The sequence below is a fragment of the Erpetoichthys calabaricus genome, chromosome 3, assembly GCF_900747795.2.
Source record: "Erpetoichthys calabaricus chromosome 3, fErpCal1.3, whole genome shotgun sequence".
NCBI classification, from domain to species: Eukaryota; Metazoa; Chordata; class Cladistia; order Polypteriformes; family Polypteridae; genus Erpetoichthys; species Erpetoichthys calabaricus.
Window position 1 is genome coordinate 92,686,136 of NC_041396.2, and position 23,587 is coordinate 92,709,722.

Sequence of the window (23,587 nt, forward strand, 5' to 3'; positions counted from 1 at the left end):
TGATCATTTATTTGAAGCATTTCAGTTGCCCTACATGCCAGGACCATCAGTTACAGTTGATGAAAGTTTATTGTTGTGGAAGCCTGAGAAAAGGTACATTTTGTGTTTTATTATGTGTTTGCCCATTTCTAGAACTTGCACAACATTTAGTGGTCAATACTGCTTGAATAAATGTAAAAAATGTAAAAAAAAATGTAAAAAAGTAAAAAAACGAAAATTGTTCAGATTTCGCCTGGCGTGGGGAATATTTAGGGAGTTGGCGGTTAAAGGGTTTAAGAGCACAATACATTATACAAACAATTCAACACCATTCAGTCTAAGCTTGTTTCCTTAGCCAAAGGCAAAATTGTGCTAGTAGATTATCTGGATGTTTTTAAAATCTTTTAGCTATTGGTTCATCTATGAACTTGTAATTTGGAGCACCTTTTGGTTGTAGTATTGTATAGTTTTTGTTTTCTACAGTTTTCCCTTAAGCTGCTGCATAAAGAAAATCTATACATTTACTCTCATGTTAAAGTGGTGTCCATGGTATTTTTCTAAGTAAAAATATCTGTAGACATCTGGACAATCTGTTTACCTTTACATATCATGTAAAGGATTCCTGGTTCTTCATTATTACTCCAACTTTGTTTTTGTGCTCTGCCCCAAATTTTGCCCGGCTGCTACCAATTTACAGGCTGTTTTCTAGTAACAGCTGCATGTGCAGTTCAGGCTGAGTAACATTTTGTTTAGTGGAACACTACACCTTCATTACTGGAACAGTAAGAAAAGCAAAGCTTGAACAATGTTTTCAAATCGGATAGTTTGGAAATTTCCAATCAAAACATTTACAGTGAAAATTGACAGATTAATAGTAGCATTACTAACTTTGTCCCAGATTGATCTGCATTTGACATCAGTTTTGTTTATTCTGTGTATCATACTGTGCATGATCATGGTCAGGATTACAGTTTGTCTATAAATGTGAGCTTTTGGTTTCCGTGGGTTACCTCAGGAAAGACTAATTTGTAATTGTTGCATACTATTGTATTGTGGTGACCAACCTTTTATGAGGCTTTTTTTTTTGTTTACCATTTTTCAGTCAAAAAAAAAAAAGCAAACATAGCTCAGTCAAGTTTGTGCACAGTCAAAAATTTCAGTTGTTTGGTTTATTTTCAGATAAGCATAATCTTTAATGTTCTTCCTTCACACAGATTTTTTTTTTCTTGATCAATGTAATTTGATGAAAGCTGAATTATACAACAAACTGCAACTGATTTATAAAAACCATATAAAAAAGCATGGGACCACAACCTTTTTTGGGAGCACCTGTCACTCTTATGTTTATTCTACCAGCGTAAAATCTATATCTAGTAGTGTCATAATCTTAGTCGATAGCAGTATGCAAAGCTTCTTCTTCAGTTTTTCTTTTGATGATCATGATGGCTGGTATTTGACACTGCACTGTAAATAAAAAGATGTTTTGAAGTGTGTTAGACTTGGTTCATCTTGTAGTCTGTGCTCCCATTAAGTGGATAAAATCAAGCTATGCACTCTAGACAACTTTTGTTGACGCTTAATAATGGTTTCAGACCTCTTCCCCTTGATGCTGACATAAAAGTGTTGAGTTATACTTTACAGTTAGTAGCAAGACTTGTGCTGTACAGTTTTTTGGCAAGTGTAGTTCTAGAGCATAATTGTAAAGTACTGTTGCTATGAAGGGTAACACTGAGCAATTAAGTTTTAACATTTTTGAGCAAAACACTTGTACTTTTGCATAAACCTCTGATTTAATTGGTTAACTGAAACAATAATAAGCCAAGTTTCAATTATAAAACCATCCCATCCATTGCTATCCAGTAAGTTTTTGTAAAGTGCTCAGTTTAAGCCTGTGGCACATAGACATACACACAGACTAGTAAGCATGTTAATTTTAGGCAGAAGTTGCTGGATTTTTATCACTGTAAGGATGCTGGATTACGTGCGTAGGAGTAGTAGAGGATGACTTTACTGCACAGTCTCACATTTCCCAAAGTATTGCAGGCTCATTGAATATGAGACATCAGACAAATGAGCTCCTCTTTTGCTTTTGTGGTCCACCCACTGTTTTTTTTTCCCCCCTTGTGGTTGCAGTGTATGTGTTGTACTTTCAAGTGAGCACTCGGTAGTTATTCGGCTCCCACACACACAAGAGCCTGACTGAAATCAAAATCAAGCCCATTTGGTGTGAAGATGCTCTGATCAGGGTTTTCTAGAGCTCTTTCTGATCACACATATCCTGTTACTGCATCAGTTGATTCTGATACATTGTTTTCTTTCTCTTTTAAAAAACTTTTACATTAAGTTCCTGCATAACCAGATGCATAGAAACCTTAAATTCTATTTTAAAGTGTTAACTTTTGTATTTTTATAATTGTACTATAGACCACAGGTTTTACCTGTTACAGAATTTAATTGTTGTTAAAGTAAATTTATTTGGTGATCGTAAAAATGATAAAATTTCCTTAAATACACATTTTATTAGTGTGTAAAGAACACATTTATCCATAATCTGTATGGCATTAAAAGAAAATGCTTCTCATCATAAGCTGTCATGTTGTTTAACTTCTGAAATGTACTTATCTGACACAGTTTAATTAAAAATATAGTTTTCACCTTTTTATCAAAATGTACTGTATGATGCACTCTAATAAACACCATATAAACCTTTTAAAAAAAGTCGTAAACCTGTCAAATTATTCAAAAGACGCTATCTTGAAGATTCAAGTCTAACCTGCTTAATAAATTTACAAATAAAATAGACAAATTTTGCTGTTAATCTAACAAGACAATTGTTTACTAAATAGGGATTTGAAATTGTTTTTTTATCTCCTTTTTCTAATAAAAAATATGAGCTGTTGTACTTTTTACACACTCACTCACTCTCACTCACTGTCCAAGCTTAGACAAGCACTATTCATTTTAATTATTGGAGTAAATAGTCTGAATTCATTAAATTAGCTTTTCTTGATGTTTGTCTGATAGCTCAGAACAACTCCTCTGATTCTTTTTTTCCCTTAATTTATTGCTCCACTTTCTTTAATGTAAAAGCTAATATTCCAGTCTTTGTTTTTCTGACTGAACTACTGTAATACCTTTGTGTAAAGGACCACTACAACTAAATTTCCATAAAGCTTAGAAAAGCAGATGTTAAATTTTTTTTTGTGATTGGCCAATTTACTAGTCATATATAGTTACTTGTAGTGAAAATTGTCTGATTTAAACTGGAGCGTCACTAGTTTGGTCTGTGTGATTCACGGGGGGTGTTAAACTACACAACTGATTATCACTGGAGCACTGTGCAACTACTCTTGAGTCGCTAATATTACTTAAATGAAGCCTACTACTGAAATAGTACTGAAAATAACTGGAAACTCTTGTCGATAATGTTAGTAAACCATGCAACCCCTCAAACTACTGCGCAGAAAGATGTGAGGGACAAATATGATAGACATCACAGGGCTTTCATTTCTTTGACAGGGTAGCATGTAATTATAATGTTACAAGTTTTGAAAATAAAAACAAAAATGCACATAGTATCTTATTTTCTACTTTTGTAGCTTACTAGTTGCACTAATTGTATTTGCATTGGTGCCTTGAGGAAGAAAGGTGATAACTTGATCCAACTGGTTTCCCATTACTATAGTTTAAAAAAAAAAAAAAAAAAAAAAAGATGACTTCACAAAACAATACAAATTACAATAAACTACACACTTGGAATTTGATTGCAAATGAAGTTCCTGTAGGTTTAATGAAATAATAAGCCTATAGCAACCTGGTATGTTGTTCCTAATATAAACATTTAAATGTTTTAAAGATATCAATTTTAAAAAAAAAACAAAAAAAAAACAACAACAAAAGCTGTACTCGTGACATTTGGTATACAGTGCATCCGGAAGGTATTCACAGCGCATCACTTTTTCCACATTTTGTTATGTTAGTCTTATTCCAAACTGGATTAAATTCATTTTTTTCCTCAGAATTCTACACGCAACACCCCATAATGACAATGTGAAAAAAGTTTACTTGAGGTTTTTGCAAATTTATTAAAAATAAAAAAAATTGAGAAAGCACATGTACATAAGTATTCACAGCCTTTGCCATGAAGCTAAAATTGAACTCAGGTGCATCCTGTTTCCCCTGATCATCCTTGAGATGTTTCTGCAGCTTAATTGGAGTCCACCTGTGGTAAATTAGTTGATTGGACATGATTTGGAAAGGCACACACCTGTCTATATAAGGTCCCACAGTTAACAGTTCATGTCAGAGCACAAACCAAGCATGAAGTCAAAGGAATTGTCTGTAGACCTCAGAGACAGGATTATCTCGAGGCACAAATCTAGGGAAGGTTACAGAAAAATTTCTGCTGCCTTGAAGGTCCCAATGAGCACAGTGGCCTCCATCGTCTGTAAGTGGAAGAAGTTCGAAACCACCAGGACTCTTCCTATAGCTGGCTGGCCATCTACACTGAGCGATCGGGGGAGAAGGGCCTTAGTCAGGGAGGTGACCAAGAACCGGATGGTCACTCTGTCAGAGCTCCAGAGGTCCTCTGTGGAGAGAGGAGAACCTTCCAGAAAGACAACCATCTCTGCAGCAATCCACCAATCAGGCCTGTATGGTAGAGTGGCCAGACGGAAGCCACTCATTAGTAAAAAGGCACATGGCAGCCTGCCTGGAGTTTGCCAAAAGGCACCTGAAGGACTCTCAGACCATGAGAAAGAAAATTCTCTGGTCTGATGAGACAAAGATTGAACTCTTTGGTGTGAATGCCATGCGTCACGTTTGGAGGAAACCTGGCACCGCACATCACCAGGCCAATACCATCCCTACAGTGAAGCATGGTGGTGGCAGCATCATGCTGTGTGGATGATTTTCAGCGGCAGGGACTGGGAGACTAGTCAGGATAAAGGGAAAGATGACTGCAGCAATGTACAGAGACATCCTGAATGAAAACCTGCTCCAGAGCGCTCTTGACTTCAGACTGGAGCGACGGTTCATCTTTCAGCAGGACAACGACCCTAAGCACACAGCCAAGATACCAAAGGAGTGACTTCAGGACTAGATAGATAGATACTTTATTAATCCCAAGGGGAAAATCACATACTCCAGCAGCACCTTACTGATACAAAAAACAATATTAAATTAAAGATTGATAATAATGCAGCTAAAAAACAGACAATAACTTTGTATAATGTTAATGTTTACCCCCCGGGTGGAATTGAAGAGTCGCATAGTTTGGGGGAGGAACGATCTTCTTAGTCTGTCAGTGGAGCAGGACAGTGATCGCAGTCTGTCGCTGAAGCTGCTCTTCTGTCTGGAGATGACACTGTTTAGTGGATGCAGTGGATTTTCCATAATTGATAGGAGCCTGCTGAGTGCCCGTCGCTCTGCCACAGATGTCAAACTGTCCAGCTCCATGCCAACAATAGAGCCTGCCTTCCTCACCAGTTTGTCCAGGCGTGAGGCATCTTTCTTCTTAATGCTGCCTCCCCAGCACACCACCGCGTAGAAGAGGGCGCTCGCCACAACTGTCTGATAGAATATCTGCAGCATCTTATTGCAGATGTTGAAGGACGCCAGCCTTCTAAGGAAGTATAACCGGCTCTGTCCTTTCTTACACAGAGCATCAGTATTGGCAGTCCAGTCTAATTTATCATCCAGCTGCACTCCCAGGTATTTATAGGTCTGCACCATCTGCACACAGTCACCTCTGATGATCACAGGGTCCATGAGGGGTCTGGGCCTACTAAAATCCACCACCAGCTCCTTGTTTTTTCTGGTGTTCAGGTGTAGATGGTTTGAGTCGCACCATTTAACAAAGTCATTAATTAGGTCCCTATACTCCTCCTCCTGCCCACTCCTGATGCAGCCCACGATAGCAGTGTCATCAGAGAACTTTTGCACGTGGCAGGACACAGAGTTGTATTGGAAGTCCGATGTATATAGACTGAACAGGACCGGAGAAAGTACAGTCCCTTGTGGCGCTCCTGTGTTGCTGACCACAATGTCAGACGTGCAGTTCCCAAGACGCACATACTGAGGTCTGTCTTTAAGATAGTCTACGATCCATGCCACCAGGTATGAATCTACTCCCATCTCTATCAGCTTGTCCCTAAGGAGCAGAGGTTGGATTGTGTTGAAGGCGCTAGAGAAGTCTAGAAACATAATTCTTACAGCACCACTGCCTCTGTCCAAGTGGGAGAGGGATCGATGTAGCATATAGATGATGGCATCCTCTGTTCCCACCTTCTCCTGATATGCAAACTGCAGAGGGTCGAGGGTGTGTTGAACCTGTGGCCTCACTCTTCATCCCATCCCACACTTCCTTCATGCTGTTATTCTGCAACTTCTGCTCCAGCTTTCTCCTGTACTGCTCCTTTGCCGCCCTGAGCTGGACTCTGAGTTCCTTCTGCACGCTGTGTGAATGCCCTTTCTACAACTCTGTGAATGTCCTTGAGTGGCCCAGCCAGAGCCCAGACTTGAATCTGATCGAACATCTCTGGAGAGATCTTAAAATGGCTGTGCACCAACGCTTCCCATCCAACCAGATGGAGCTTGAGAGGTGCTGCAAAGAGGAATGCGCGAAACTGGCCAAGGATAGGTGTGCCAAGCTTGTGGCATCATATTCAAAATGACTTGAGGCTGTAATTGCTGCCAAAGGTGTATTGAGCAAAGGCTGTGAATACTTGTGTACATGTGATTTCTCAGTTTTTTTTATTTTTAATAAATTTGCAAAAACCTCAAGTAAACTGTTTTCACGTTGTCATTGTGGGGTGTTGTGTGTAGAATTCTGAGGAAAAAAAAGAAATTAATCCATTTTGGAATAAGGCTGTAACATAACAAAATGTGGAAAAAGTGATGCGCTGTGAATACTTTCTGGATGCACTGTATGCTACATTATGTGAGTGTGAGAAGCCATAGTATAAAGTTTCCTTTTATTTTCCATTTATCATTAATTAAAGTGTAGAGTTTGGGTAATTCTCTAGAGATATTTGTTAGAGTCAAGTGTTAAGTTTAATCTGAAAATAAACAGACATATTTCAATAAACAAAAAATGGCTAAGTCATTGTAGTTGCACAATTTGTGTAATAAATTTTATTTATATAGTGCTTTTCCCATGCTCAAGGCACTTGTATTAAGTTTAGTGTTGAGTGTTGCAAAGCCTTTGAGATGCTAACTACGTTAATAAAATTACTTATCAATATACAACCCAAACACTGTACATATATGTGTTAATCACAATATTCTTACCGAGGTTTTGTAATCAACTGAAGAAAAACAAGCAAAACAAAAAATGCATATGCCTTAGAAAATATTGCATCATATGTTTACATTGCTAATATTAGTATGTCCCTATTCACCCCTTCAAAGGCACCATCAAACAGAGGGAAAAATAATTAAGGCATAAAATCTTGTGAATCTGATGTCAAATTTTATAACAACTTTGACTCCTGACAGTAGCAAACTTGAAGATGTTTGCCCTAAATCAAGTCTGTTGATTCAACATAATCTGCAAAGTGATTTGACAAACTAAAATTAATGGCTGATCTGAATGTCTGTATGGATGCTTTGATCAGGTTTTTTTTAAGGCTGATACAGATCACTTATTTCATGTTACTACTTTGGCTGGCTGATACTGATACCTTTTTTCTTTTATCGCTTAACCAGACTTACAGAAGTCTTATGTTAAACTGTATAAATAATCTAAAGACCATAGTTGTTAACTGTTTATTTTTTATGAACAAAATTAAATTCTGTAGACTTATTGTTCAGTGACTATAAAAATACTAAAATAAACTTTCCTTATAATACATACTAATAAAATAGGTACAACAATGTGTCCATAATGCATATGGCATAATAGAAAATGTTTTTTATTAGTTATAAGCTGTCATATTGCATTTTTCTATACTGTACCACAAAGCTTAATTAAAAATAAAAAAACAAAACATTTTTCACTAATTCTCTATTTTTTTACACAATTAACTTTGGAAATGAAACACTGCTTAAATGTAAATATACATATACTTACAGGTTTTAATCACTTCAAATTATTATTTGTACTTCAGCTTTTTTGCTGTTAAATGTGTGTGTGTGTGTGTGTGTATGTATATATATATATGTATATATATATATATATATAATATATATATATATATAAATATACACACACACATATATACACAGGCTTTTTTAATTCTTCAGTGTACCAACCAGACTTTCATAATTCTTGAGGTGTTGTTATCAATGAGTGCAGCCATAATGCTTACGGATTTTTGAAGTTCTGTTTCTCCTGTGGTGGTCTTTTTTAAACTTTTGCTGCAAAGTCTGCTGCTTTTTTGTTTTAAGTTTCTTTTATTATGTGTGATTTTAAAATTTCCTCACATTTGCTATATGTTGTAAGGTGCTGTAATTTTCCAGTGTTCATTTGCGTAAACAGTGGCACTACTCCTCTGTGTGCTTATATACTTTAAAGTGTGCATCAGTACATTTATTTAGTACATCAGGTCTCATTTGCAGCCCAACAAAAAACACTCGTGGAAGAGCACATTGACATGCTAGTCTTCCTTGCAAAAAATGTGAAATTTGCAAAGACTTCCTTGTTTATTTATACGAAATTACATTGTGCATTGTTTTCCGTTTATGCAAAGCCTTTAAGTGTATTAGTGGTCTGGTTGTGTGTTGCTTTTCTAAGCAGAGTTTACAAAAGACTATATTAATATATGATGACTAAAATTTCTGTATTCATCACTGTTAAGATTTTAATGCACACAGAAGCGCAGTTTAATTTTTTTTTAGTTACATTATATACTTTATTGGTTATAAAAATTACATTGAATTTCAATACAGTACACCCAAATTTCATGGGGTTACGTACCTAGAGCACCTGCGAATTGTGGAAAAACCATGAATTTTGGATGTGGTTAAATAAAATGCCTATTTTTATAGTTTAAACCCTAAATATGCCCCCAAAACACTTTAATTTAATTTCAAACTCCGCTTAATACATTACCTAAAAAAAGAATGTAAAGGTAAATCTGTATACTGCATATTACTGTACTGATATGTCTCCTGCAGTGCTAGAATGTTACCGCTACATGTACTGTAATTCATGCAAGCACGTTTTCATTGCCAGAAGCCTTAGAAGGTGCCGGGTGTTTCGACAGCATCTTGTGGCTTTAACTCTTAAACTGCCACATACTTGGGGGTTAATGCATACTTTTTTGCTGCAGTTTAAGTAAACGTCACAATTTACAAAGAAAAAGAGAAATTTTAATGGAATTCATTTTTTTTTTCTTGCAAAGAGCATCACAATTACTGCAACACTGATAATTTTACACACTGCTAATGAACTGTAAAAACTATTTTAAAAACTCCTGGAACAATATGTACAAGGTGTAACGGACGCCATGGATGAAATCACAGAGCCAACTGCGCTTGAACTGGCTGTACGCAAGCACACAGCGGTAAGCGCGGATGCTGGCAGGCTATAGTGCAGCGGCTCAATCTCCAGGACAGTGAGGCTGCAGGTTGTCACGCTTGGGTCACAGAATTGCACAGAAACACAGGAGATTGTAGAGACATGGACTTTATTCAAACACTTCAAACAAACCTGTTTCTTTCAGAAGTGAAACTAGCTCAGTATTCAGTTAGTTCTCGTTTAAAAGAATAGGCATACATCATAGGGGAGCACAACGGGAACGGGACCCCCAACAGGAACAGAGGATGTCTGGGGGAGGAGAGAGAAACAAAGCAATCGGCCAAAAAGGACAGGTGCTGTTCATGCTTTTAACCCTTTAACCGCCAACTCCCTAAATATTCCCCACGCCAGGCGAAATCTGAACAATTTTCGTTTTTTTACATTTTTTTTTTTTACATTTTTTACATTTATTCAAGCAGTATTGACCACTAAATGTTGTGCAAGTTCTACAAATGGGCAAACACATAATAAAACACAAAATGTACCTTTTCTCAGGCTTCCACAACAATAAACTTTCATCAACTGTAACTGATGGTCCTGGCATGTAGGGCAACTGAAATGCTTCAAATAAATGATCAATCAAAGGACGTAGCTTGAACAAGCGGTCGCGGTTTGGATCTTTCTTATCTGGCTCATTTTTGTTGTCATTCAAATGAAAGAATTTCAGCAGCAAAGAGAATCGGTTACGTGTCATGATAGCTGCAAAAATAGGTGTTGCATACATAGGATCTGTAGACCAGTACATCTCAATATCTGGTTTTCTGATTATTCCCATCAACATCAAAATCCCAATGAATTTTTTCATTTCGTTTTCATCAGTGTCTACCCAAGCATGAACACGGGAATGTGGAGGTAAATTGGGATTTGTCTCAATAAACTGTGCTGCATACAGATTTGTCTGATGAGCAAAATGTCTGATCAAATCAGGTGACACAAACAGCTCATAAAACTGCTCAGCAGTGTAATTGTTTACATCAACAGTAAAGCCACACGTTGCCTCAAACGGATGCAGAAAAGGTAGTTCACCTCGGGCAGCAGTCCAGTTGAGATGCTGGGGATACAGTATCATGCAGCGCACATTGCTGATCATCATTGTCGCTAAAATCTTCTTCAGAACTGCTACAATCATGATCAGAATTATTGTCCAAAATCGCCTGCAAAACCTCACTTGAAGTCAGTTTACGTTTCGCCATATTCACAGCTTTCACTTTCGAATCACATCACGTGATCGGCCAATACAAGCGCAGAGTTGTCGAAATACAACGTAGTAATAATACCCACACCAAACCGTCAGTTATACTACGCGCCAGGCATTCACATAACCACAGGCAAATGTGCCGGATAATTCCGGCAGTAAGGCGTCAGCATTAAAGCTACGATGCCGGATATATCCAGCAGAGGGCGGTTAAGGGGTTAAGTAAGCGTAGCGCGAGAAGCATAACGTGTGACAGAGCAGCCGCAAGTAAGGGAGCAATGTGAAGGTAGTCTATCAGCGTTTTTTAAGAGGGTTTTTTTTTTGAGGAGTGTCCATGCCTTCTAGGGGTGCATTCAGCCCCCCTGCTTACAAGGGGCTGGCAGTGGTCATGAGCTGGATGCTCAACGAATGTATGACACTGACTGATCAGCTCCTGCATGATCGCAAATGGCACTGGGAAATGACTATAGCCGGTTGTGGCGGTTTAAGGGTTCAGAGGAACAAAACGGAAAACACAAGAACACTCAGCTGGAGATGCATCACAGTCAATCAGCAGCAATGAGAAATTAATAACGCTGTAGCAGTCCGGTGCCTCTAAGATTCACAACATCGAGAAGTCGGTGATTTATTTTTATGGTGGAGATTCCAGGGACACACCCAGCCTTGGCCCGACCCGCACGGCGATTACACATTAAATACAACAAAACACAAAGAAAACACACACATTAAATCATGATAAACAGCAATGGATGAAATGTAATGATGAAAATAGATAGTCCAGAGATCCGCACGTTGAATGGGAATGTAAAGATAGTCCTACCGCTAGTTCCTGAAATGGTGAAGACAGGTGGATGGGTTCAGGAGCGCTCCTTTCTTTGCAGGATGGCCATGAATCCACTTGCAGTCCTGATGTACACAGGCAGACGGCAGACAATCCAGACGCCAAAAACGAAATGATCCAGGACAAAACAAATAAGTACAGGTAACCCAACAGAAGGCAGACAGACAGGAACTTGAAACACAAATTACAGAAACATGTTTTTTGCTCTTGGTCACTGACCCCCTTTTTAAAAGCCGCGCTGACATCCTTTGACCCAAACAGCCTCAGCAGAAGACCAATCAGAGCCACTGATGGGAGTTGCAGTTTCAAATTCTATGGGCTACTTTCACCATCCCAAGCTGTGTTTTCCTCTACAGTTGCTTCCTGTTCGCTCTACAGTACAGTATTGCCATGAAAAAAGCCATAAAAATTGCGGAGGGTATTTGCGGTTTCTGCTAACAATTATTAGATAGGTTTTAAGGAAAAATCTGCAAATGACTGAGGCCGCGAACTCTGAACCGTGACTTCGCGAGGGTCTACTGTACTTTGGTAATGTGACATCCCTAATCTATAATCGGTACTTGTGCTTGATGTTACTGGGCTGTATTTCCCATATAATGTTCTCTGACAGGCAGATTTGGAAGAAAAAAACAAAATGGAAACCATCGTGGCCTGGAAGGTTATATATTTATTTAGATTATAATACATGGGTTAATTCAAATTGAAGCTCAATAGATTTGAATATCCTGTTATGCCAAATTGTAGTTTTCATTTGGAATCAATTAATCTTACAGCCATAATTCCTCCTAATGCAGCAAATAGTATTTGCAATGGTTTTATTTTTATAATGAACATTTGTTTCCAAAAATGTGAATTATGAATTGAATGCTATTTGTGAAAAGTACCATAGTTTTTGTTACATCTGGTTTCATTCTCCAGGCATCACTGTCTGTTGTACTTTCCAACCCTTTATAGGCTCGTCTACACCAATGAAAGATTTTCAGGTTTCTGTAGGACTTCTTGATTACTGAAATATGGGCTGAAGTCATGTTCAGGTCTTTAAGTTGAATGCAATTGATCCTGTTGCCTCTCTTATCTGATATCAAGCAAACCTGACTGGCTTCTTGCATTTTCCAAACTAAGAATTTGCCTTTGAGGCCTTTAGCAGTAACTTCACCTGCATGAGAAAAGAATATTTTTGAAGGCATACATTTTCCATTTTTTATTCTCAGACATACCTCAGCCTGTATATTATATGCTTGTCTTTTGATGTCTCTGCATAATTTTATTACAATTCAAGTGTAAAATTTTACATTTTGAAACTTTTTTTGGGGGAGCTGTACTCCTTTATCCATGTATACTTTAGCCTTATTATTTTATTTAGAAATTTATCTTGGTGTCTGTGTAATCTTTCTACTTGCGTACTATATAGGTTTTAAGTATTAGTGTGTGAAAATGACCTGACTGTCATGACCTGCTTTCTCACTTCTGAATTTTTGGTTGCCACATAATTGATCACAAATATGTTAAATCATTTATTTGTCTTTTACTGGATGCTTTTATTTAATTTATTTTCTTGAATATAGTAAATGCACACACAAAAACAAATCGACACACCTTAAACCCATACAAAAAGGCAGAAAATAAAAGTTGGGAGATGCCTAGTTATTCCCAAGAGGGTTTACTTCATTTAATCATTCCAGGCACCCAATGTATACAGACCTTCCTCATGTTTTAATTTTAAGGATTTCATGTAACCATTAAGTAATTCGTTCATTGCCCATGGTGGCAATATTGTGTTCTGTCATTGTCAAGGCTGGGATGTTTTATTTTTGTAATTAATTTTTATTATGATTGTTTTGCTGATATTTTTTAATTGTTTATTGGATTATGTTTTACATTTTGTGGTTTTTAAACTCAATACAATTTACTAAAACAAAGATTTTTACATTTGTTTGGCTTCTAGTGACGAGCAAACATTGCTAAGTTTGCTTCGCTAATTATTATGCATACATAGGTCACACCCTTCCTTCTCTTATACTGACCTGGCACTCAAAGATCAACCTGCACATTGGTGAAAAACCTTGAACAAACTTACAGGATAATGACTAATAGCATTCCATTTATCAACTTAAGTTATGGTTTTAGCTTTTTGGTTCTGGTAACAACTTGTATTTGCTTAATAGCTTTTAATAAAATTTCACAGACAGTTTCACTGTCTAGTATTTCATGTCTGGCCTGTTTAGAACTACCTTCACAGTTGCTCAAAAACCTTGTTGAAAGCTGGCAATTCAGAGATGTCAGCTGCAACTAAAAAAGTAGGTGGACCTACTCTATGCAGTGGTCTAGCCAAGAATTCTAGATACTTACAGTTGAGACAATTAACATTTTAAAGTCTGTTTATTATAATACTGTATATTTATGCTATAAAATGTGAACTGAGCTGTGCGGCAGCAGTTCCAACCACTGCACCACCGTACCTCCGTGATATCAAAGAAGAAAGAAGACAGTCAGAGATGCACAATCGTATGTTTCATCAAAACAAAAGGGAAATGCTGAAATCATAATCAAAAGAAAAATAAATGTTGGTTTTTTAAAGACAGAAAATTCAAAGTGGGATGTTAGGATTGAAACCACTGGCTCATTCTATTTTTTGAAGTGTTTTTTTGAGGTGTCAGGCTCCTTCAATGTTTGTTTTCACTCTCCCTGCGCCATGTGGCTAATTAATGTGCATGCATAGGGCATGCACCTCCTCCTCTTGTGTTGACATGGAACCCGAAGATCGACGCAGGATGTTACATTGGCTTTGCAAAGCATTATGGCACACTGGTTTTAAAAATTCTCCTAAACCTTCTGACTTATTGGTAAATAGTTCAACAAACAAGGGCAAATGCAGCAAATTCGCTGCGAATAATGCTTTGGCAAAATTTGCTGATCAACACTATTGGCTTGCATTTTGACTTGTTTCTAAAAAGAGAAACCTAGTACACTATAAACAACAAATTCCAGAAATTTTGTAATTCAGATGTTTTACTGCACAATAGCTAATCTTAGGCCTCTTACAAATGCAGAATTGTAGAGAATACCACTTTTGGGTTTATGCTCAAAACGTGTCACCATATGTTAGGGATGCAGGATTATGACAAAACTGATAACTTGTGATTATTGTCCTTGATTTTATAATTGCAATTTTTAATGTCAAGTAGCCTCCTTACCATTGATTCCCTCCAGATGAATTTTGCCAAAAACTTTTTCCACAAGAAAAATGTTGTGTTGCAGAAACGTGTAAATATCAAAACCTCGACATAAATATAATAGGAAAGGTATACCTAGTATTCACTGCTATACAGATGCAGGGTATTACATGTTTTGAAATAGTCAGCATGACACAGTCAGACATAACAATTGGGACAGTAGAAGTGTATTTCTTTGCACACTTATTTTCTGTTGCAGGAGTGTGTAGAATGACCGTGATTGCTTCCTAAAATTGATATGCCCCTTGTGTTACTATAGGCTTCAACAATATAAGGGACAGTGACTTCCACATTAAATTTTACACAAAAGGCAGTTGCTGCATTGTGAACAGAGCTTATGGGGTTAACATCTTTCTACTTTATCACAATCATTTTGCCTTTTTTTTTTTTTGCCATACGACGACTTGATATCATGTTGAACCTTCAAGCATATAACTTCAGTTTGGTCGTACAGTGTCATATGTAACAGTTTCACTCTCCGTGTCTATGTCCCATTTGTGCTGTCTTCACTATCACTTGATTGAACCATTTGTTCAATCAAGTGATAGTGAAGATTGTTATAAAATTGGCCTTACAGCTTCTTGTTTTGGTAGAAGGCTTTGCACCCACTCATAAATATTGATGAGTTATCTTAGAGTGGCAAAAGTCATAGAAATTTTTTTTATAGCATATTTTTTCCACTACATTATAGCAGAATGTTGTCCCTAGAGTTATTCAGGCTTTACACTGTAAAGGGGATCATTTAAATAACACAGAGTCTGACTTTGGCTTAATTACTGTACAGGTAGTCGGACCCATCATAAGTCTGGACATACGGTTTATGTATTTAAGCCTGACTGTATGTATAGCATTGTATAATAAGTCCATTAAGTCATTGTGTAGATTTTTTTTTTTTATTTATTATTGTTGCTGGTATTGTAACCAAACCTTAACAGTTTAACAAATAATTTCTTTGTCTGTGTCATGTTACGTTATCAGTATTGAGTCTCCCAAACTTCATTGTGTTAACTGTGAGAGGATTAATTGTACCAGCAGAGTTTGAGCATTCATATGTTTTCTGTTTCAACATTTTCAGCATGTTAATTAACAGGTAAAGGAGTTCTATGTAGTTTTACTACCCCTTCGCTGAAACTTTGGAGGTTAACTAGATTCAAAGTCAGAGTGCAGCACCGTTTACAATGGAATGACTTAAAAGTTTTGTGCGATCGCATTCACTTTCCTTCCTCCCTCGTACTTCTTGATCACCTTCAATTTTGTGTCAATAAATTGCCCTTTTCCTCTTTTAATTGTAAGACAAATGTAACTGAACGTAGTTGAAACCACTGCAGGTAATAAACTGCAATAGAAATGACTGAGTCACTGTATACAGAGCTGGTGTGACAAACTGTCGTTTGCATTTGAGATGCGGTAGCAGTTGTAAGTTAATAGTCGTAAGACGCATAGGTTGTAAATTGACGACTACTTATGTGATAACATGGAATCCCCAAACCATGTTACACTACGATGACATACATATTTTCTGCAGCCAACGGTATAGGTACAATGCCATAGAAACTCCATTTAGCAGGGGACCACTTAAAAAATGAATGTATAATTGGTAAATTTTGGATTTTAAAAAATGTCCTGCATAACCACATTTGGAGAAACCTTACAGTATGTCCTGTATTAAAGTGTTAACCTGTTCATTTCTTACTTTGAAAATGTAAATTCTGTAGCCATATTGTTCAGGGACTGTAAAAATAATCAAAAATTCCCTTAAATTACATATTTTATTATTTAAAAAATATTTTTCCAGAATATGGCATTAAGGAAAGCACAATGCTTCTCATACCAAAAAATTACAAGTTCATAGTGTTTTAATTTCTTCTGTAATGTATTCATCCAAAAACAGTTAATAATAACTGGCAAATAATTTTAAGGAAGCAATTTTCACTAACAAACAGACTGTCTGCCTATATTCTCACACATTGATTTTGGCAGTTATATACTGCTTAAATGTAAATATACAGACTTATTTTGCAGTTTAATAATTTTTAGTCATTGCACTAAAGCTTTTCTTAATGTTAAAATATACATTTACTGTATTTATACAGTGTGTTTATTTTTTTACCAGTGTAATAATATCGTGGTCTTTCTCAGGTAGTCTGAGCTATTGCTCTTTGTTTGTAAGAAATAAGACATGGGCTTGCTGAACTACTGTAACTCCTGAAGTAAAGGAGAGCTGCAACTAAATTACCACAAAACTTAGAAAAGCGCATGCTGAATTTTTTTTTCTGATCAGCCAATTTGGTTTTGAATTTCAGACATTGTATAAATGTTTGATAGCAGTTCTAAAAATGCGCACAGCACTATTGCCTGTAATTAATCATTTGATGCAATTGCCTCTGTTTTGCTGATGTGCTCAGGATTAGGAAATATCCCTGTTATTGCTCTACACAGCAAGTGAGTGTTGTAAACATTGTGCAACTGGGAAAGCTTGATTTCTAACTGTGTGAGTACTAAATGGAATGTAGTAATCGCCACTTTTCACAATTAGTATAGTCTATCACAGTACCTGTAATCATGATAAATGTGTAATTAATAGTGCAGCTCTATCCCATGTGTACAGTATATCCAAGGTCTGATCTTTTATTTGTATATTGTAAATGAACACTGGAAATTGCTAGTGATACCCACAAATTCAGTTTTATCATACTATAATATTGCTTTCATATTTTAAATATTTTGCAAAGATGAAATGTGTTGGAATTTATTATTCTATTTTATTTGATGGAAGTTGAAATTCTTTTGTCATAATGTGAATGTGTCAATTTTACACCTATTAACCCTTAAACCGCCGGAACCAGCTATAGTCGGTTTCCAGTGCAGTTTAGAAGCACGCCAGAGCCGAGTACATTCGGCAACATACATTCATTGAACTCCGCATCTGGCTAAAGTTGTTTCCTAGTGCAGTTTGCCAGCATGCTGGACCCGAGTATATTCGGCGATGTATATTCATTGAATGCTGCAATCGGCTATAGTAGTGTCTCTGTGCAATTTGCCAGCACGCAGGGGACGAGTATTGAACTCCGCAACCAGCTATAGTCGCTTCATAGAGCAATTTGCCAGCATGCTGGAGCTGATGAATCAGTGCCGTATATTTGTTGAGCAGCCAGCTCATGACCACTGCTGCCCCCTGCAGCATCACTGTTCCTGGGATTCAGCCACTGCACTAGACTAGCCTGCAAGCATCGGCGCTTAATAATAATAATTCATTACATTTATATAGCGCTTTTCTCAGTACTCAAAGCACTATCCACACAGGGAGGAACCGGGAAGTGAACCCACAATCTTCCACAGTCTCCTTACTGCAAAGCAGAAGCACTACCACTGCGCCACCTCTGTGTGCTTGCGTGCAGCCAGTTCAAGTGCAGTTGGCTCTGTGATTCACTGAATTTCATCAATGGTGTCAGTTACACCTTGTACATATAATAATATATTGTTGCAGTAGTGTTTTTAAAAGTTTTTACAGTTCATTGGCAGTGTGTAAAATGAACAGCGTTGTTGTATGAAAAAATGTGTTCCATTAAAATGTCACATTTTCTTTGTGAATTGTGACGTTCACTTAAAAAGTCCAGCAAAAAAGTATTTGGCGTCCAGGGGTGCATTAACCCCCATGTATGTAGCGGTTTAAGGGTTAAGAGAAAAACTGGGCTATTTTTTTTTTTTTTTTTTTTTTCTTCTGGAAGCAGGTTTCAATATCTCTAAACAGTCTCTCCTACAAGTCTTGAATGTTCTTGTCTAAGCCTTGTATGATTTTTTTTATGCTTGCTATAGGGTTACCAGCCAGTATTGTTTGAATGTGCATTTAAATTTATGTTGGTTACATACACTATTTCATGCATGTTTTGTGTCAGTAAGCTATTTATGTGCTGTTTTCACAATAAAGTGTTGGGGACCTGAGGTGAAGATTACATGTGAAACGTGTGCAATAGCAAAATATGTTTCTGTTCAAATCAGTCTTGCAGTCCTCTGTGCATCAAAAAGATTGGTATGTGAAGGGAATGCACATTCCTAGTTTGTAGTGTGCCAGATTACTTGATATTTCATTTAAAAATACTTGCGAACTGCATATTTATGTCTTTCCTCTCCATCCCAGTAACAATAAAATAAATGTGCAACTTCAATGTGGACAGAGCAGTTTGTATAGACATCTGTGTGACATTGCTAACATTTAGTTTTGCACCAACGTTGTGAATATAGAAGTAATGCACAGTGTTATGCAAAGTGAACTTAGTCTACATTCACATAGACCGGGGGGGGGGATTAATAGTGGTAAATATTGGATCATGATGGACAGGTTAAAGAGAACTTAAATATTCTATCCGCCCCCTCTTCCACCTTTGGTGTAATTCACAAAGGGCCTATGCAAACTTTCCTCAGCAAAGTCCTGAAACTAAATCTACATTTATAATGTATGTCTTTCTTGTAATTTTTAAGATGCATGATTAACTGTGAAATTAATAAATTGGGCACATTTGCTTAATTGTGAGGGGGTTTTTTTTGTTGTTGTTTTGTTTTTTTTCCCCTCCCACCTAACTGACATGTTCTTCAATGTGGCATTTTTTTCTAGGAACAGGAAGGTGGTTGACTATTCACAATTCCAGGAATCTGATGATGCAGGTAATTGTATCAGTACTTCAATTTTTGTAATGTTTTAGGTGGTGGGCTGGAATTTTATCATACTGGAAAATTCATTGTGTATTAGTAGAGAATTAGCATTTCATCACTGCCCATATAGACCCGCCCTTAAATTGTAAAGTTATTTAGCAATTTCACCCTTAATTGACCCACAGACAGATTTAGAATTTTGTCATCTTGTAGAGCAAAAACAAGCATGAAAGGTTTCATTTTCTGGGAGTACAGTGGTGAATTACTAAAAATAGCAGCTTTTTTAAATTGCATTGGCTGGTGTGCTCACTTACTGTGTTTCTCACTTTCATTAAAGGATCCATCTGGAAACTGGTATTACCATTTTTCAAAATGCATGTTGTCATCCATAAATGCTGCAGTTTATATAGTTTACAACAGTATGCAGTTTTAACTATGTAGTTTCATATTCTAAACTAGTTATGATTATTAGCAATTGGTATGGGTAACTGCACAGTAAAATGTCAATGGTACAAAACAATACTGAACCAAAAAAAGGAGCTTTTGGTGCACTTAGCAGAAGGTTGATGAATTCAGAGGTAGAGAGATTCCCCACTGCCTTCCTGTGTTTGTTATATATATATAATATATACACACACACACACACACACACACAGTCATATGAAAAAGTTTGGGAACCCCTCTTAATTCTTTGGATTTTTGGCAGAGCTTTCAAAATAGTAAAGTATGACATGCCTTATGGAAACTCGCACATTCAGCAGTGACATTAAGTTTATTGGATTAACAGAAAATATGCAATTTGCATCCTAACAAAATTAGACAGGTACATAAATTTGGGCACCCCAACAGAGATATTACATCGGTACTTAGTTGAGCCTCCTTTTCCAAATATAACAGCCTCTAGACGCCTCCTATAGCCTTTGATGAGTGTCTGGATTCTGGATGGAGGTATTTTTGACCATTCTTCCATACAAAATCTCTCCAGTTAAATTTGATGGCTGCCGAGCATGGACAGACTGCTTCAAATCATCCCATAGATTTTCAATGATATTCAAGTCAGAGGACTGTGACGGCCATTCCAGAACATTGTACTTCTCCCTTTGCATGAATGCCTTTGTAGATTTCGAACTGTGTTTTGGGTCATTGTCTTGTTGGAATATCCAACCCCTGCGTAACTTCCAACTTTGACTGATGCTTGAACATTATCCTGAAGAATTTGTTGATTTTGGGTTGAATTTATCCGACCCTCGACTTTAACAAGAGCCCCAGTCCCTGAACTAGCCCCACAGCATGATGGAACCTCCACCAAATTTGACAGTAGGTAGCAGGTGTTTTTCTTGGAATGTGATGTTCTTCTGCCATGCAAAGCGCTTTTTGTTATGACCAAATAACTCAATTTTTGTCTCATCCGCCCAACGCACTTTGTTCCAAAATTAATCTGGCTTGTCTAAATGAGCATTTGCGTACAACAAGCAAATCTGTTTGTGGCGTGAGTGCCACAGGGCTTCTTTCTCATCACCCTGCCATACAGATGTTCTTTGTGCAAATTGCGCTGAATTGTAGAATGATGTACAGATACACCATCTGCAGCAAGATGTTCTTGCAGGTCTTTGAAGGTGATCTGTGGGTTGTCTGTAATCATTTTCATAATCCTGCGCATATGCCACTCCTGTATTTTTCTTGGCTTGCCAGACCTGGGTTTAACAGCAACTGTGCCTGTGGCCTTCCATTTCCTGATTATATTCCTTACAGTTGAAACTGACAGTTTAAACCTCTGAGATAGCTTTTTGTAGCCTTCCCCTAAACCATGATACTGAATAATCTTTGTTTTCAGATCTTTTGAGAGTTGCTTTGAGGATCCCATGCTGTCACTCTTCAGAGGAGAGTCAAAGGGAAGCACAGCTTGCAATTGACCAACTTAAATACCTTTTCTCACGATTGGACACACCTATCTATGAAGTTCCAGGCTTAATGAGATAATCCAACCAATTTGGTGTTGCAAGTAATCAGTACTGAGCAGTTGCATGCATTCAAATCAGCACAATTACAAGGGGACCTAAATTTTTGCATAGCCAGTTTTTCACATTTGATTTAAATTCATACAACTAAATACTGCTTCACTAAAAATCTTTGTTCGGAAAACACCCCAATACTTGAATGTTCTTAGGAAATGAAAGACATACCACTATTATGTTTTTTTGTTGAAAGTAAATTGTTATGCAGGCTGAGAGGGGTTCTCAAACTTTTTCATATGTCTGTGTGTATGTGTATAATATATATATATATATATATATATATATATATATATATATAATATAAAATATATTAAAGGCATTCGTAATCTGAATCGCAATCTGATTGTATGGGTGGTTACCTACCAGGTAAGTTTACTTTCTCGAAATTTATGCTTTAAGTTAAAAGTATAATTCGCCAAGAGAAAACTGCACAAGTAAAAGTTTTTTTTAAAGTGTCTGATATTAAGTATTCTCTGATATCAAAAGCACACGTTGATATGGGATCTCACCCTGTGAGAATGTGTATCACCAGGATTTACCCTTGTCCTCAAATATCAGGCACCACCATATTCTGCCAGGTTTATGGTCATGTACTTGGAATGGCTGCATAGATGATTGGAATTGGCTCCAGTGGCACACATTTCAGAATAATCCCAGATTCTTGTGTAAATTTTCACTGTTGGTTATTCCTAAAGTGGAGGAACCTGTATTATAGGTAATTGAGTAAATCACTCTGTATACTTGCGATATCGTTTGTTTTCTTAATACTGTGGTAACAAGTGTGTCTAGCAAAATATATCATAGTGAATGAAAGTACTTATTTGTGCTTTGAAAATGCTAAGTAATAGTGAAAGTAGGCAGAAGGTGTTACACTCAAGGAAACTACAATAATTCCCAAAACCTATTTCAATACTATATAGCATTGCCTGAGATCCACTGCTATGTGGACTAGCTAAACAATGTTGTCTCTTTTTTTTTTAATAATTAAATTTATCTATAATACAGTGAATTATGAATCACCTCAGGTTTTGTCCTGTTGATCTGCTTGTCCAAGGTTTCACTCTCCTGGTATCTCATTTAATCTCTCCCATTTGCCTGAGAAAAAGCATGGTATAAAATATATGTGGGTTGTCGGCTAAAGGGAGTTAAAACTAGTGCATAAGTGGAGAGCACAAGATAAGTCTGTCTGTGTAGTGCCCATTGCATGGTGTTTTGTAAAATTATTAGAAGTTCTGTTGATCTGTTCTTGATAATTGAAAGTTAAAAATAAAAAAAAAGTGAAACGAGTGTACGCCATAAAAAAGGGCAAAAAGGGTGTTCTGTTTAAAAAAAAAAAAAAACACAGATTGTAGTGTTGTCATGTACAGTAGATGGTGGTGAAAGCTGTATTGTCACTGAAACACTGACTGTGCGGTGCACTATGGCACTTACCTACTAATCATTGTTCATCTTTTTACAGCCTTCAGAGTGTTTAAAATTATTACATCAGTACTGTAAACTGTAATCCATCTTTATTTTCAGTGCCACAAGCATTGTAAAATTAATTGTGGAGTGTAAATTTGCATGCAGTTCTGATTCAGGAGGTCAAATGCAAGTTATGTTCAAGTCACTTATGTCTGTGTCAGATTTAGCAACCTATACAGGAGTGTACTAAATCTGGGTCTGGAAAGTTGTTGTTACATATGTTTTCTTGCTGTCCACATTTCCCTTCAAAGGTCAAGGTTAAATTCTCCTTAATTTATTGAGCAGTTTTATGAGGGTGTACATTAGGGCTGTTTGATCTAATGTCTCTTTCAATATAATTCACATCTATTTAAAATGTTCTTATTTGTAACTGTACTGTTTTTTGTTTTACCCACACTAATTTTGGCATAGAGTCACTCCAGACATTCTGAGCAAAGCTGCAGTATTTTGCAGACTTGACTTTGTACCACACTTCGTGATCAGCTATTTTGTAATTTTGAAAAGTTAGCTTGTCATCTTATTAGTAAACATCTAGATGTTTTTTCTGGTGCCCTGAAAATATCATTCTGCATAGGATTCTGCCACATTTACTCTTAAATCTGAGATTCCTTATGGTTTCTTAATACTAAGACCTTCTCATTAAATCAAATGGAAAATAATTCATAATTCTGATTTTCCTTTTATTACAAC

The 23,587-nt window shown here is 36.8% G+C and overlaps 1 protein-coding gene across 2 annotated transcripts in view; it reads left to right on the forward strand.

Moving 5' to 3' along the window:
- Positions 1-23,587, forward strand: part of nucks1a (nuclear casein kinase and cyclin-dependent kinase substrate 1a) — a 64,230-nt gene that overhangs the window by 10,660 nt on the left and 29,983 nt on the right. For both annotated transcript variants that reach the window (XM_028797128.2, XM_028797127.2), the window contains exon 2: positions 19,381-19,430. In XM_028797128.2, the coding sequence (XP_028652961.1) occupies positions 19,381-19,430 (50 nt within the window). The remainder of the gene's footprint in view (positions 1-19,380; positions 19,431-23,587) is intronic.